The sequence below is a fragment of the Maylandia zebra genome, linkage group LG1 (genome assembly GCF_041146795.1).
Source record: "Maylandia zebra isolate NMK-2024a linkage group LG1, Mzebra_GT3a, whole genome shotgun sequence".
Classification (NCBI taxonomy): Eukaryota; Metazoa; Chordata; class Actinopteri; order Cichliformes; family Cichlidae; genus Maylandia; species Maylandia zebra.
Window position 1 is genome coordinate 39,687,706 of NC_135167.1, and position 15,948 is coordinate 39,703,653.

A 15,948-nucleotide genomic window follows, 5' to 3' on the forward strand; every position below is an offset into this window, starting at 1 on the left:
TAGTCGGTGAGGGTCAAAGGTCACTGAAGAAACAGATAAGCTGCTCTCCTTCATGGACGACCCGTCACTCCCACTTCACACTTCTCCCTCAGACCTTTCAGCCTCACTGCCATAAAGAACACTTCGGGGAATCATTCCTACTGATCTTTAGTTATATCTGTACAATAAGGCTTCAGTCTGTCACAGGTGAACACACCTGTGAGGCACAAGATCCCAAACATATTTTCTATTATACCTTCATCCAAATGTTTTTCTTACCTTTAAAGTGTACATATCACTTATTAATGCCATTTGCACTTCTCTCTACACAATGTCAGGGTTGCTTTTACTGTTTTTAACTAACTTTGTTTTTATTTTTCTTAGTTTTTTATCACGGTTGCAAATATAAATTCCTGCACTAACTCATAGTATAAGGCCCTGACTGGGGGCCTGTGGCACTTTTATTTTAACTGTGGCTGAGACTGTACTATTTTTACATCCATCCATTAAAATAAAGCACATCCATGCATTACATGGATTCTGCTTTTTTCTGCTTAGGGTGTAAGCAGAAACACGTTTCACTGTACCCTGCTCTCTGGGACACTAAAAGTAAAAATGATCTGGTCTGGCATTATTTTTTCATGATGTGGTTCTGCTTTGTGCAGTTTACATTTTCCTTATGGATATAAACTCTGGCTTTGAAAATATTTGCATTCATTAAACACTCCAGTGATTTTCTGAAAGGTTTTATATGCTGAGAAAAACATTACTTATACAACCTGACCTTGCTCCCTGTCAGTTACTGAGTAGTTTGTCGGCGCAGCAGCAGTTTAAATTATGTTTAGCAAGCAAAGCAAACAGCGTGGTGAGTTTTTCTTTTGGATTTAAGCAGTGGTATCACTGACTTGTGAATCGAAGCCCCAAAAGATGAAAGTTGTTTGTGTTTCTCTAAAGGAATGAAATGTTAGCTCTCATATGTTGAAAATATGCCATTATACTGTAATAGATGGATGTGATCTATAAGGTGGTCGGCTGGAAATGAGTGATGAACGAGGAATTGCATAACTGTAACTGTGCTTGTTACACTGTGACCCATCCAGTGAGCCTGTGAGGACCTGCGGTTAGTGGGCTTCTCCCGTTTGTTCCATGCTGACAGACATCACAGGTTTCCTTATGTTACTTTAGAAAGGCCGAATCTGTTTTGGGCTTGTGGTGGTGCAGTTAAAGAAGACTGAGTTTGTAGCTTAAGCTTAGATAAAAGTGTCCGTTCCCAGGCTCATGACTGTGGTTGTTGCCCATGTAAAGGGTTAAATGATGTTACTGATATATTATTAATCATAATTATGTTAGTTTTGCACTTACACTGCTAGTGTTGCTCCGAAGCAATGTGACAATAACAAAATAAATACAAATAATTGAAATATCTGCCCTGAGATACATCACAGAATTGTTAGGCCTGTGAAATCACTACACTGTGAAATAATCTGTAAAAGCTGTGAAACAGACTGAGCTATTATAAAGAGTATTTCTGTTTCCGAAGGCATTTGAATGCACCGTTTTTTTCTCTCTTACAGTTCCAAATTGCTTAAAGCAGCTTTACATAGCTACTCTGGCACCACACCGGAAAGCAACAGCGGTTACAATCAGAGGTGCAGTTTTGGATCTCGGTGAATAATGGCCAAAACTATCAAATCCGCTGTGGCAGACACTCTGGAGGACTTGGAAAAGGGGAACTATGAGAAGTTCTGCCACCAGCTTCTGGACCGCAGAGAACCGCCGCGCGTAAAACGCAACAAGGTGGAGGACAAAAGCCGTCTGCAGGTCACAGACGCGCTGGTGTCTATTTTTACTGAGGAGGGGGCTCTGAGGGTGACTCTCGAGATCCTGAAACAGATCGGCTGCAGCGAAGAGGCGAAAGAACTCGGTAAGATCAACGACTGTGATTCTGCAGCCTAAAACCTGCACAGACGGAGGTCAGGGTTTAATGATGGCTGAGTGTTCGGATGCTGCATTTTCACTTTCATTTTTCTTATCTGACCAGAGCCTCTCGATTGTTTTTCAGCGTTTATTTAATAACAGCGAACAGAGTCACTCTTCCATACGTGTCCGAGCCCGTTTTACTCCCGATCTGCAGATTAAAAGTGAAGTCAGCGGGCGCGACCGAGCCTAATTAGAGCAGCTACTTTATGCGCCGTTCGCGTGTAACAATTAGAAATGTGTACGAGGAAACGTTGTGCAGAACCTACACCCGTACAGAAGGACTGCGACCTATTTTCATCGTGAGACTGTGTTGATGTCGTTAACGCTAGCCAGAATGGGGAGATAATGCTGGTATAAGTTCCGCATTTATCGGCTGCCAGAGCATGGAAATGGCAGACCTCTTTGACGTTGATCAGGCACTGGCGCCATGCGCTTGGCGCATGCGCACAGATGCGATTTCCCAGTCCCACGATAAGTCTGGACTTCGACTTCTTGAGTAATAATAATCTTATAAAATGTCCTGATAGCTCTGATGGAGCTGAGGGATACGTCATTCCTCTGTATAAATGTGGAACTGAAGCCATAGTACGTGAGGATCACTTGTTCTTCAAAGCCTGTAACATTACACCCATGTATGATATTTTAATATTACTGTTCGTCTCTGTGTGATCCACTGAAACACCGTCACGGACTCTAACACTGTGTCTTCATTTTTGCAGAGGAAGCTACAGGTGGAAATTCCTCGAAACCTGCTCCCACTGACGGTGAGTTTCTGCGCTGCTTCACCTTTCAAATCAGCCTCGACGGGACGAGGCTGATTTGCTGTTTTCCTTTCTTCTTTACCGACATTTCACAGTATAGACCAGTGCTACGTTTGATTTAGTTTTAATCATAATTTTTGTCTAAATTCTTTTAGCTTTAGTTGACTAAATATCGGAAGATTATCGCAGACTATTTCTAAAGCTAATTCGGTTGATTAAAGTCTGTAAAGGTTTTCTGTGCTCGTACTTTCCTTGACGTCAAATGCGAAATGTGTCCATGTGTCTTCTCTTCTCTTCCAAGCGTCGACATTTTGTCCTGTTTTCACGGGAAACATGGAGCGTGGACGCTTTGTCTGCCCCTCCCATTCTGATTATTGGTGGCAGATCAAATTGTGCGTAAAAGGGGGGCGACTTACTGGATCGCTCCTCCCGCCTCTACACACCATTAATTAATTCTGAATGATTTGTCGTCTCCCCAGAACATTATAGTCCCGTTTTTATTTCCTTGAGTATCTAACCAGTTATTTTCCTCGTGCATCAGTTTTTATTTAACTGAGTGTTAAAATGTGCAACAACACAAACAAAAGAATAAAATGCTCTTACACTAGATCTCTGCTTGTTCCAGCCTCGAGTGCGTCAGCTGGAGCAGCTGGTGGAACCGCAGGCGGTAGGTGAAGACCTCGCCTGTAACTGATCCTGAGTCAAACTAAAACTTCGGACATGGTCAAGCGTAAAAAACAAAAACATGTCCGCTGGATTCACAGAAATTAAGTGTTTCATATTTTGTTGACATGTGCTTTGTTGTGTTCCTACACCCTAACATATGTTTAAATAGCATTAATTAGATTAGCTGAAAGAGAAGCACGAGGATCAAAGTTTGAAACCTTCAGCCCACCATCAAATCTAAGGCCAGTGAGCCTTATAAGGCCCCATAGATTACCATGAGATCACCATCCTCTGGTGAATAATAATCGAACAGGACCGCCTACCATGTGTTTCTCTTCAGGTTTAAATCGTTTGGATGTTTGGAGGCTGGCAGTGACGAAATAATAACTCGACTAAAATGCGTTAAAGCAACGAGCCGGTTTAGAAAATGTGAGAAGTAGAAAGTACAGATATTTGTTTATAAAGGCAGGGAGTAAAAGTAAAAAGTAGTCAGAAAAAATAAGACTCAGGTAAAATACATTTGTATTTGTACTTCGTTACTTCTCACCTTTGTGCCCGAGGCCTTGAAACTGCCAAGCAGCTCCTCATTTCCTGATAATAAAAGAGAAGACTGCAACATTAACTAGATACAATAATCTTTAAATGTCTGGATGAAAAAAGGAAAGATGTCATTTATGTTCTTTTTAAATAGTCGACCAAAAGGAACGAATGTGTTTTTAACATTTAATGAATTTTAATTATGAAATAAATGAATTTTTTAAAGCATTTTGTTATGAAAGCTGAGAATAAAGTAAATAAAATTTTCACATGATAAACAACCCTTAACTTTTTTTTTTAAATTTCTTTCCTTTTCTTTCTCCAGACAAGAACTTTGTGGACAAACACAGAGTCGAGCTGACCAAGAGAGTGAGCAACATCGCACCCATTTTGGATGAGCTCCTAGACAATGAAGTTATCAACCAAGAAACTTATACCAGAATTAGAGCTCTGTCTACCACTCAGGACAAGATGAGGGAGCTCTACAGTGGTCCCCTGCAAGCTAGTGCAGCCTGCAAAGACCTCTTCTATGACATCCTTTTGGCAAATGAGAAATTTCTCGTTAAAGAGCTCAGTGAAAAGGATTAAATGTGTTGAAAAAACAGTTTTTAGACCAAATATAGATCTACCAATATCTACCAGAACATAACATGATTACATTACAAAGGTTTAGATGCCTTTTCTTTGTGGGGGTTTTATTTTACACTTACATTTTTGTAAAAACTGTTCTATGTGTTGCATTTGCTCCTCAGGGCTCCTTTAATTGATCCATTTTACAGGAAAAACTATGGATATTTGAAAGTTTTATATTAAAAAATGTAAATGTTATATATGTTAAAAATGAATCAGCGATGTCATCAGCCATGTTTTTAATCCAAACACGTTTCATCCCAAAACGTAACATATATGTGACAAATCGTCGCTATGTTGCTCGTTCCCAGGCGTGAGAGCGGGTTGAAATTGATAAATGTAAGGTGATGGTTAATGCTAGGGTTAGGGCCGCGAAGCGAATAAAAAGGGGAGTGCTTCAATTAAGAATCCTGAGCGTTCATAAGGACGCAGAGGGGTACCTTTCGCATTACTATGAATCCTCGGGGCCGTGAAGCTGAATGAGTTTTATCCATAAATCATCCAAAGCCTCATTAATCTCTTTTTCAATGTCATCATCTTATTGTAACTTGAAACATAGTGACAGATTTACTGTCCTTAAAAAAAATAAACCAAAATTAAAGTCATGTTTTTCTTGTTCATTTTGATGATTAATTAAAACGTTTTATAATTTAATCTTTGAAATAAAATCTTCATTTTTATCAAATGATTTATTCAAATAATAATGCAGTGTACATTATGGAGGGACGGGGGAGGCAGAAAATCAGAATATTCATTCAAAAAATATGATGGTAAAACACTGGGAACAATTTCTGCACAAGATTTTAAATGATGTTTTGCATTTGTTGTCCAGATATGCGGACATCCCATTTTGGGTTGTCTCGACCACACTACTAAATTTTGCTCTACAAGGGCCTGATATCCACTTACGGGGACGTTATACTGCCACTGTTCTATCGAAATCTAAAACGAATGTGCTCATATGTGAATATCAGGCCATTGTAGAGCAAAATTAGGTAAAAAGATAATTCTTTGTTTTCACATTCATCACGTCCCAATCAAGCGCTCGGGTCTTAGGAAGTTACAGGACTTTTTTCAAAGTGGCTAAACAAATATGTAAACACTTTCAACTCCTTAATCAACTTAATCTGTGAAGATCTGAGCATCAAACTTCACCCAAAGAACCTAAAAAACGAAACACTGAATGAATCACTCTGGCACAACATATGGTCTGAAATCATCTGCTTCTGGACTGCAGAGAAAACGTGAAAAAGGCGCGCGTAATGTTAAAAAAAGAGGAAGTAGAAGGGAAGAGGTCACAGACTTTACCGCGGAGGAGGCGCTTCGGTGGTTCTGGAGATCCTGAAACGAATCGACAGCAGCGCAGAGGTAAGAATCTGCGATTAGATTCATATTTTAAACCCGACACAAACCGCTGCGGTAGCTCGGTGCCAGGGTTTGAAGACTGAGTGTTAGATTATTGTATCGTACGGAGCGAAACCTAATAATGAGCAACTACTGGAAGGACCGCTGACGTATCCGCACATCTGTACAACAAATAAAGTTTAAAACGGAAGCAAAAATGTTTAAAAAACAAAATAAACAAAAAACTTCCCGCTCGTCTTTGCTCTTCTTTCAGTTTCACTTTCTTCTTCAGAGCCTCTCGATTTTACCCCCCAGTCCCCGTTTATAACAGCTAACAGAGTCACTGATCCTTACACTGTCCGAGAACATTTTGTTCCCAAATCGCAGTTTTAAAACGCAGTTTGGCGAATTTGTGCGAGTTGCCTACAACATATTTCCACGACGGTGTTTCAGCTTATATTTGTCCCCAGTGTGATTCCACAGTGTTCCAGATGTTGCTTCCGCAGGTTGATCATTTTCACTGCCTCTGACTGCAGATGTCGTGCGGTTTGACAGGATTAAAGACCTCGGATGAAGAAAAACTTTGTGGAATAAGGTGCAGGTTTATGAGAGGGAGAAAGCTAAATAATAAAAATGAAATTAAAAAGCGTAGGTCTCCGCGGCTAAGAGGTTCAGCTCCACAGCTCCAGTTTCACATTACAAATGAAAGTCTTGACTTCTTGTGTAATAACAATCATATATAATGTGCTGATGGAGCTGCTTCATTCTTCTGTATAAATGTGGAGCTGAAGCCATTATACGTGACGGCTGTGAGGGTCACTGAGTTTAACCTCCAATAGTTCTTTAATGCCTGTAACATTACACCCATGTATGGTATTTTAATATTACTGCTCTTAGCACCATCACACATTCATCACACATCAAACTCTGTGTCTTCCTCATTTCCGCAGAGACCGCTACAGGTGGACAGTCCTCAAAACGTGGTTCCAGTGACGGTGAGTTCCGTATTGTTTATCAAAATGACGTAGTATGAGCTTAAATTTTAGTCTAAATTATTGAGCCGTGTGCTTTGACTATAGAACTTCAAGAGTGGAAACTCGTCTTTATTGTCCCAAAATACAAAAACAACAGAAAAAAGCCGTAAAAAACGAAACAAATGCAGAGAATAACATTCTCAGTATTTAAGAAAAATGGATAACGTGCAGAGTTGTTGTTTTCTGCAGATTTGCAGCTTTTAATTTTAAAAGCTGGAAACTAATGAAAGCTGAAACGATTTTAATCAAAGGAAGCCTTTGAATAAATATCATGGTTTCTGTCTGAAGGGGGAACATTTTCTCAGCTATTCTCACAGTTGTAATCAGCACATTGGTTACTAGGGCAGCGTGCTGTTTTTATTAGCAATGTTTTATTAGCAATAGATCGAATAAAATAAAGAAAAGATAAGATAACCTAATCCTGAAATGAGCTTATCTATGTATGTCCAGTGGAGCCAAATATTAATAACCTAAAGAAGAGCCATGATTTAGTTGGTTTTAATGTTTTCTGGTGCATCAGCCCATCGTTTATTGTTTCCAACCAACTGGAAACAAATAAGGTGCACAGTTTTAAATCTGAGCAGCCCTTCATCCTGTGGACAGAAGGAAGTTGTTTATATTCTATCAGTGTAAAACATCATCATCAGTATTTGTAGTGGCGAATTTCTGTCCCAAGCTTCGAAAAAATAATTCTTCCACTTTTTAATGTGAGCTGTGCAGATTTATTTCTGATTCGTACATACAAACAAAAGATGTCACGGTCAAAAAACTATTTGCTGCTACAGCGCACATTTCCATTGCCATCCTGGCTCACTCTAACCTGCTACCACACATGCGCTGTAATGTTTTTCTTACCCGACACAAATTAAACGCGCAGCATTTATTCTCTAACAACATATCATACAAAATTAAACATGTAACATAATAACTGAAACAGTATCAAAAATATTTCTCTATAGATTGGCTCTAACAGTATTAATCAATAGTTTTTCCCCTCTGCTTGTTCCAGCTGGAGCATCTGGTGGATGTACAATGGCAGACGGTAGGTGCAGCATGAAGTCCTCTCCCTGTAACTGATCCTGACTCAAACTATAACTTAGCCTGAGGTCAAGAGTAATGAAAAAAAAAAAAGGTGTGCACTGTGAGGCACAGAAATGAAAATAAGTCTTTGAGATTTTGGTGACGTGCTTTGTGGTGTTCCTGCAGTCTAAAATGAAGTATCATTTTAGCCAGCTCCTGATTTTAAAGAGTCTGCACTCAGCTGTTTGGTCTCCAAAATCAATGAAATGCAGCCAGATGCTGCTCCTTTTCCATTTTTGCTTGTTTCTTCACTTTTCTGTGGTGCTCTGAGTACCTGGTCCGTAACACTGTTCGCCATCTTCCTTTATTCACATAACTGTCTGATCCTTATCTGTCCCTGCATGCCATTGGTCACACGGTGTGCCCATCAAAGCTGCTGGTTGCATGGATTCTCAGCAGGGCTGAGTGGTTGAGGCTGAAGAGTCGGCTTTTGTCATTTGCTACAAAGAATGAGCTCTTTGTGTCGGCTCGTTTGTGAATGACACATCACTAAACCCTAAGTTCGGCTGTGGTGCTGCAGCATGAGGACAGAAATCACTTAAAAATAAATCATAATAATTTCTCTTGTGAGCACAGGTGGCTTCTGTGTAAAGGTTATGATCAGCTGACCGACGCTGCTACTATTTGTGGATTTAGCCAACTGAACTCAGCAGGCTTATAAGCAGATGTTCCATGAGCTGTGATGGCTGATTTCCAATTCAATCAGTTCAATTTTATTTATATGGCACTGAATCAACGATTGCCTCAGTGTTCTTTAGTATGAAGAATGAAGCTGCTGTTAAGGTGGAATTCAGTATCATTACCTTAAATTTAATTTGGTGTTTGCTGCCCTTGATGTAACCTTGACCATGAGCACCACAGTCTGTTCTGCACAACCCAAAAACAACAACTAAAGCAACCATTCCCAAAGTCAGGAGTGCTGCTGCTAAAAACCCAGGACAGGTCTGGGCTGAGACAAAAATCTGTGGGGGCTCATCATGATGGGTCTGTCTGTCTAAAAAACCTGGACCCCCCATGGCTGACAACCAAGATCACGTGAAGTACCCTCTGAAAGTCGGCTAAAAGATGTGAATGAAGCATCCAGCAGCGAGTGAAACCAGCTCACTAGATTCTCTGTAATAAAAGAGGAAACTGCAACATTAACTTAACTCTTGGAAATTCAGGAAACACAATAATGTTTCAATGTCTGGATGAAAAAAGTGAAAGACATCATTTATGTTCTATTTTTAACATTTAATTAATTTTAATTATGAAATAAGTGTGATTTTTTTTAAAGCATTTTGTTATGAAAGCTGAGAATAAAGTGAATAAAATTTTCACATGATAAACAACCGTAAACTTTTATTGTATTTCTTTCCTTTTTTCTCCAGGAAAGCATTTTGTGGACAAACACAGAGTCCAGCTGATCCAGAGAGTGAGCAACATCGCACCCATTTTGGATGAGCTCCAAGACAAAGAAGTTATCGACCAAGAACAATATGACAAAATTAGAGCTCTGCCTACCTCTCAGGACAGGATGAGGGAGCTCTACAGTGGTCCCCTGAAAGCCAGTGCAGCCTGCAAAGACATCTTCTATGAAAGCCTTTTGGCAAATGAGAAATTTCTCGTTGAAGACCTTTCAAAGAAGTAAATGTGTTGGGAAAAAAACACATTTTTAGATCAAACGTACACGATCTACCTGAACATAACATGTTTACATTAAAAAGGTGGAGATGTCTTTTCTTTGTGGAAAATTGTTCTGCTATGTGGTGCCTTTGCTCCTCAGTGACTCTCCTTTAATTGATCCATTTTACATGAAACACTTTGGATATTTAAATTTTTTTATATTAAAAATGTAAATTGTATCACTTAAAGATGAACTGACGATGTCATCAGCCATGTTTTTATCCATGACTCAAACTGTCATAAATTTATTTTCAGATTTCATTATCTTCTATAAAGTAAAACATAATGCAAACATTTATTGTCCTTAAAAATAAACCAGAATTAAACTCGAAGAATTAAAAGAATTTAATAAATTGACCTTTGAAACTGGCTAAACAAATAAAGTCACGATCCTCCTCAATCAACTTACTTTGTAATTAATCTGCAAAGCTTTGAGCATCAGACTTCACCTAAAGTACCTAAAATGCCTCCAAAGATGTCTTCTACCAAATCCTTCAGACACACGAGAGACTCCTTCTTAATGACCTCTGCTGAAAGGACGTTTGCTGAAATCCATTTTGTTCTACAGTGAAAGTATTTACAAAAAGGAAATGCTGACATTATGTTTCTGATATAAACATAAGAAATATCAGACTCTTTGTTTTATGCTTTAATATCATAGTGGGCGGATTTAAAACACTGGTTATAATTTGGACCTGGTGACATCATACAGGCTACGAACGTTTACTCTGTTGTTAATAATTATTCCAGAATAAATGCACTTAAAAAAATAAACTAACTTTGTATTTTATTTATTTTATATTTTGCTCTCCATAGAAATATATCCTGTCAAAATTATGCAAAGTAGAAATATGAACATGCTGCCAAAAAACCCAGAAAAAATAAATGAAAGCAAACACAAGGTTGGAGCCGCATGTAGACGAGCAAAGTGCGCCAACTTTGTTCAACATTACTCGGCAACAGGGAAAGTGAGGCAGGTTGCACTGGTGCATTTGTGACAGCTTCACTTGAAATGCCTCCACCGCATCATACATGTCATGTCCATGAACTGACAGGTTTCCTTGCTGAGCTCAAAAACTCTGAGAACTTTTCCCCAACTCAGCCAGCGGACCTCTGTATGATGAGGAATGTTGGCAAACTCTGAATCTATTTCCCACATAAAAGACTGAAATTGACGCTGATTTAAACCTTTAGCTCAGATCAAATTTACGGTCTGTGTTACGGTGATCATTACATGCTCCATTTTTAGGACTTTACCACACAGCCTTTCCTGGTGAGTGATGCAGTGATGTGCTGTTAACTCACCGTACAGTTCTCCTGCATCTTTACTAGATCCTACATCCTGCACAACACCAGCGCTCCATCTGTTGTCCCAGGGCAGTTTCATGTCGGTTACACTTTGAAATACCTTTTCAAAAATGTCTTTTCCTGTCGTTGTCCCGTGCATTGATTTAATGTTCAATATTTACACTCCACGGATGAAGATTGTCAGCTGTGCAATGTCCATCATGTCTGTACTTTCATCCACAGCAAGAGAGTATGCAATGAAGGTTTTGCTTCTTTCACACAACTGTGTTCTTAAATCAGTGGCCATCTCACCATCCCGATCAGCAATCGTATTTCTGCTCAGGCTCACATTTGCCAAGATCTGCGTTTTGTCTGGACACAAGACGTTGCACAGCTTCATCATGCAGCTCTTCAGAAACTCTCCCTCGGTAAATGGCCGAGCTGATTTGGCTCCTCTGCTACAATAGAACTTGCTTTCACAACAGCTTCAGTTTGTGACTTTGCTCTGGTGACAAACGTCTGCTGAATTGGTAAATGACCTGTGTTTGCATAGCGCTTTACTAGTCCCTGAGGACCCCATATCGCCGGGGCATGCATAACAATAATAATAAATCTATATAAAATGATCTTGCGGGCCATAAAATGTTATTCCACAACTTAGACATCCACATTACTCACACTCACACATACATATAGGGCTGTGGGGGTGGACACACTATACAGCGTCCAGCCTCACCTCTGGCGCCACCTCTGAATTTTAAATGCATGTAAACATTGAGGGTTCTCAAGAGGGGCCGTGCTGACACTCGCTGCTCTCTGGCAGGAAGCCATGCCCTGCCATGTTTTAAAAGCACTTTAGAACAGGACACAGCAACACTACACATGAGCGGGTGGAGGGAGGTTTGGGGTCTTCGTACACCTCTGGTGGGCCTGGGGCTCTGGTAACAGGTTTGAATGTAGGAGCGTTAGGATTTAAAACGCCCAAACGCCCCTGCTCTCGTTCTAAATACGAATTCATTCCATCAGATTTACCATTAACCGCACTTGAGACTCGGGACATTTCAGAAACTTTTAAAACATTCACCTCTGCTGCTGAAGCTGCTATTTCAGTTTCTAAGTCAAGCAGCTCCTTTCTTTTCTTAAGCTGCGTTTCTTGTTCTTCCAAAGCATGCTTTTCTTTCAACAACCTCTGTCGAACAAGAAGGGCAGCCATGTCAGCTTCTGCCATTATGCGTGCTGACAAGGCAGATGAAACCATTGAGCCACTGAGTGATGATTTACTTTTCCTACAACTTCTGCTTGCAACATTAGAGACGCTATCACTTGGATTAACATCATCTATCGCAGCACCTTTACCAACATTCCCGGTGTGCCTAGAAGCACCAGAACCATTTCCAGCAGGTAATACATCAGAAGACTCAACACCAGGTGGATTTAAATGTGGCAAATCAAGCTCAGACACCTGATTTTTACTCTGAGGGTTTCCCTTTGCATCACGAAGCCATTTCTTTATCTCTTCCACAAACTCAGTATTATGTGCTTTCACACTTATAAACCAAGCAGTTTGTTTCTCTTGCTCTTCTTGAGGAAGCAAAGGAAGCAAGGTTTCATGCAGACGAGTTGCCTCATTAAGCAACACAGACAAATTCTCTAACTGAGCCTGAACAGTGGAAACATTATCCTCAGATTGCTTTAACTCTTTAATAATTTTTACGACCTTTTTAATTTTATTAATCTTAGTGTGACGTTCTGTTTGCAGCCTTTCAATCTGATTCTCCAAAGCCTTAGCAGTCGATTTCGGCTGTCTTTTCTTTCCATCCACATCACCACATTGTATTAATTGGTGTGTCTCCATTTTTCTTCAAAACATTACAAAATCCAAACGCTGAACTGCACCTATGCCACACAGCCTCATCCCAACACATCAACTTGATGACATTCCCTTCAATCAACCTTGGACACACACAATTAACAGGAGCAATATCCCCCTCTATCTGCCTATTAAACCTAACTAACTCAACCTAGTCTTCTGTACATACTAGCGGTGGGTATTTATGTACCTCCATACCGTCAGCTGTGAGGAAGACAAACTGTCTTAAACACAAACTGCGGCGGTACTCCCAAGCCAATGGCTTCAGCCGCCTGATGCACAATAACTAGAAAGCAAATCAGTACAACGCCTTGTGCAGCTGTACTGCTGAAACCTAACAGGGGAATAAGACTCCTGAAAGAAATCTGTATTGTGTAGCCAAAGGCTTAATCTAAAAGCTGCGTGGACAAAGGCAACAGCAAACCATAAGACTCTCACCAATAAAACTCATCTATATATAAACAATCCAATAAAACCTATAAACTTTTCTGTTGACAATTTGTTGTGGCTCTTCCAACTATGGCCGCGGCAGGCTAAACATGAGGATACAGATGACGCGCAACAATAAAAGCATAAAATACACTTCTGTACCATTTGCTTCTTTTATTCCACATGCAGCTGTCCAATATACAAATCAGCACGTGGGATTAACTATTAAACAAATGCACAGACTGCACAAACAAATAACTGCTACTCACAAAGAACTGCACTAACTACTATACCAAACTACAACTTGGCCTATGGCATCAATTAGTGCATAAATATACATAAACCATCAAGTTCCAGTTAAAATACATCAAAATCATTCAAGCTGCGGTTAACAGAAAGTTTTGCCTCATGCTCACCTTACCTTTCTGCTCATCAACATCAGGTGCTGTAAACAGGTGAGTGCAACCACATTTATCATCTACCACACCCATGAAACACGCCCCACACGCCTGTGCACCAATACAGTGAGTCCATTTAAACCAACCCACTTAGTCAAAAAGGAACAACTCATATGGCTCCTACAGACATCATTTATGTTCTATTTTTAACATTTAATTAATTTTAATTATGAAATAAGTGTGATTTTTTTAAAGCATTTTGTTATGAAAGCTGAGAATAAAGCTAATAAAATTTTCACATGATAAACAACCGTAAACTTTTATTGTCATTTCTTTCCTTTTTTCTCCAGGAAAGCATTTTGTGGATAAACACAGAGTCCAGCTGATCCAGAGAGTGAGCAACATCGCACCCATTTTGGATGAGCTCCAATACAAGGGAGTTATCGACCAAGAACAATATGACAAAATTAGAGCTCTGCCTACCTCTCAGGGCAGGATGAGGGAGCTCTACAGTGGTCCCCTGAAAGCCAGTGCAGCCTGCAAAGACATCTTCTATGAAAGCCTTTTGGCAAATGAGAAATTTCTCGTTGAAGACCTTTCAAAGAAGTAAATGTGTTGGGAAAAAAACACATTTTTAGACCAAACGTACACGATCTACCTGAACATAACATGTTTACATTAAAAAGGTGGAGATGTCTTTTCTTTGTGGAAAATTGTTCTGCTATGTGGTGCCTTTGCTCCTCAGTGACTCTCCTTTAATTGATCCATTTTACATGAAACACTTTGGATATTTAAATTTTTTTATATTAAAAATGTAAATTGTATCACTTAAAGATGAACTGACGATGTCATCAGCCATGTTTTTATCCATGACTCAAACTGTCATAAATTTATTTTCAGATTTCATTATCTTCTATAAAGTAAAACATAATGCAAACATTTATTGTCCTTAAAAATAAACCAGAATTAAACTCGAAGAATTAAAAGAATTTAATAAATTGACCTTTGAAACTGGCTAAACAAATAAAGTCACGATCCTCCTCAATCAACTTACTTTGTAATTAATCTGCAAAGCTTTGAGCATCAGACTTCACCTAAAGTACCTAAAATGAAATCAGGATCATTTACATGATGTCACTGGCCTTAATTACTGATTCATTAATGTGTGTATTAGCCTTTTGTTGCAGCTGATTTGAATTTGTTATATAGTGTTAGGTGACTGTATCTATATTCAAACTGTACATATTTTTAAATTTGCATTTTTTAAATGTAAAACGACCCTCAGGACTCTCCTCTGGCATCAAGTAAAATGTCAGATTTTAAATTCTAGTGTAATGAGTATTGCACTGTGCCTGTCTGCAGTAAAAAGGGTTTGAATGATGAGCCAATAATATCTACCTGAGCTTCCCAAAACACGGTTTAGAAATCAAACATAACTCTACTTTTCCTCAGTTCTCCTCCCTCTTCTTTGAACCTGTTTTCTAGTTTTTCTAGAGGCAAAGTCATTTATTGCATCATTGCAAGAAATATGATGTCCACTCGTCTCCTGTGCCACTGAAGATATCAAGTAGTTATTTATTCACTCGAGCTTGGAACTCCCTTCTGTGGATACAATGAAGTTATCATTGCTTTGGGGAATTATATTTAACACAGAGAGAGAAGCTCAATTGTTTGAATTTATTTACAATTACAGTTTTCAAAAAATTCTGACCGTAAACAGCTTTCAAAGCTTTGATATTATTTGAGAATATATATCAGGTGATGGAATTTAATTTAAAGGTTTCTATGTCCCATTGAGCTATTTGCACTAACTAGTGACAGTATAAAGGTAACAGTCGTAATTTTGATCTCAAATTTCTGAGAGAAATAACTGAATTTAAACATGGCAGACCTCAGGCCAGATTTAATTGGTAGACATATATGCATGCAATATGAAATTTATTATCCCAGATAGTCTAAGGAGCAAGGGCGTAGATTTGGCATGGACGGAAGGGACATGTCCCCACCAATAATTTGATCTATTCGAGTAAAGAAAATCAAACCCGATAGAAAGAAAAGAAAAAAAAAAAAAAGATCTGTCAGCGTCTCATTCACCCAGCGGTGCAGAAAGGGTTAAATTACGTTCTCTACTGGAGTCCTACCTCATGTGACAAATATGGCCAATGTGATTGGCTGAGCCTTTCAGGGAGCTCTGTTTAGTTTTAGCAGCTGCAAGCCTGCGCTGCCAGGAGGAGAGGAGGATGGCAGCAAAAAGGAAGAACCTGGATATAAGAAAGTATTTTTCAAAG

General features: G+C 39.3%; 1 protein-coding gene across 1 annotated transcript; it reads left to right on the forward strand.

Moving 5' to 3' along the window:
• The first annotated feature begins 1,541 nt into the window (after nucleotides 1-1,541).
• Nucleotides 1,542-14,709, forward strand: LOC112429886 (apoptosis-associated speck-like protein containing a CARD). The gene is made up of 7 exons (XM_076887598.1): nucleotides 1,542-1,903; nucleotides 2,679-2,723; nucleotides 3,346-3,387; nucleotides 4,249-4,497; nucleotides 5,769-5,921; nucleotides 7,941-7,973; nucleotides 14,011-14,709. Exons 1-7 carry the CDS (start codon nucleotides 1,654-1,656, stop codon nucleotides 14,268-14,270), a joined length of 1,032 nt encoding a protein of 343 aa, XP_076743713.1. The 5' UTR covers nucleotides 1,542-1,653; the 3' UTR covers nucleotides 14,271-14,709.
• The last annotated feature ends 1,239 nt before the right edge of the window (nucleotides 14,710-15,948 follow it).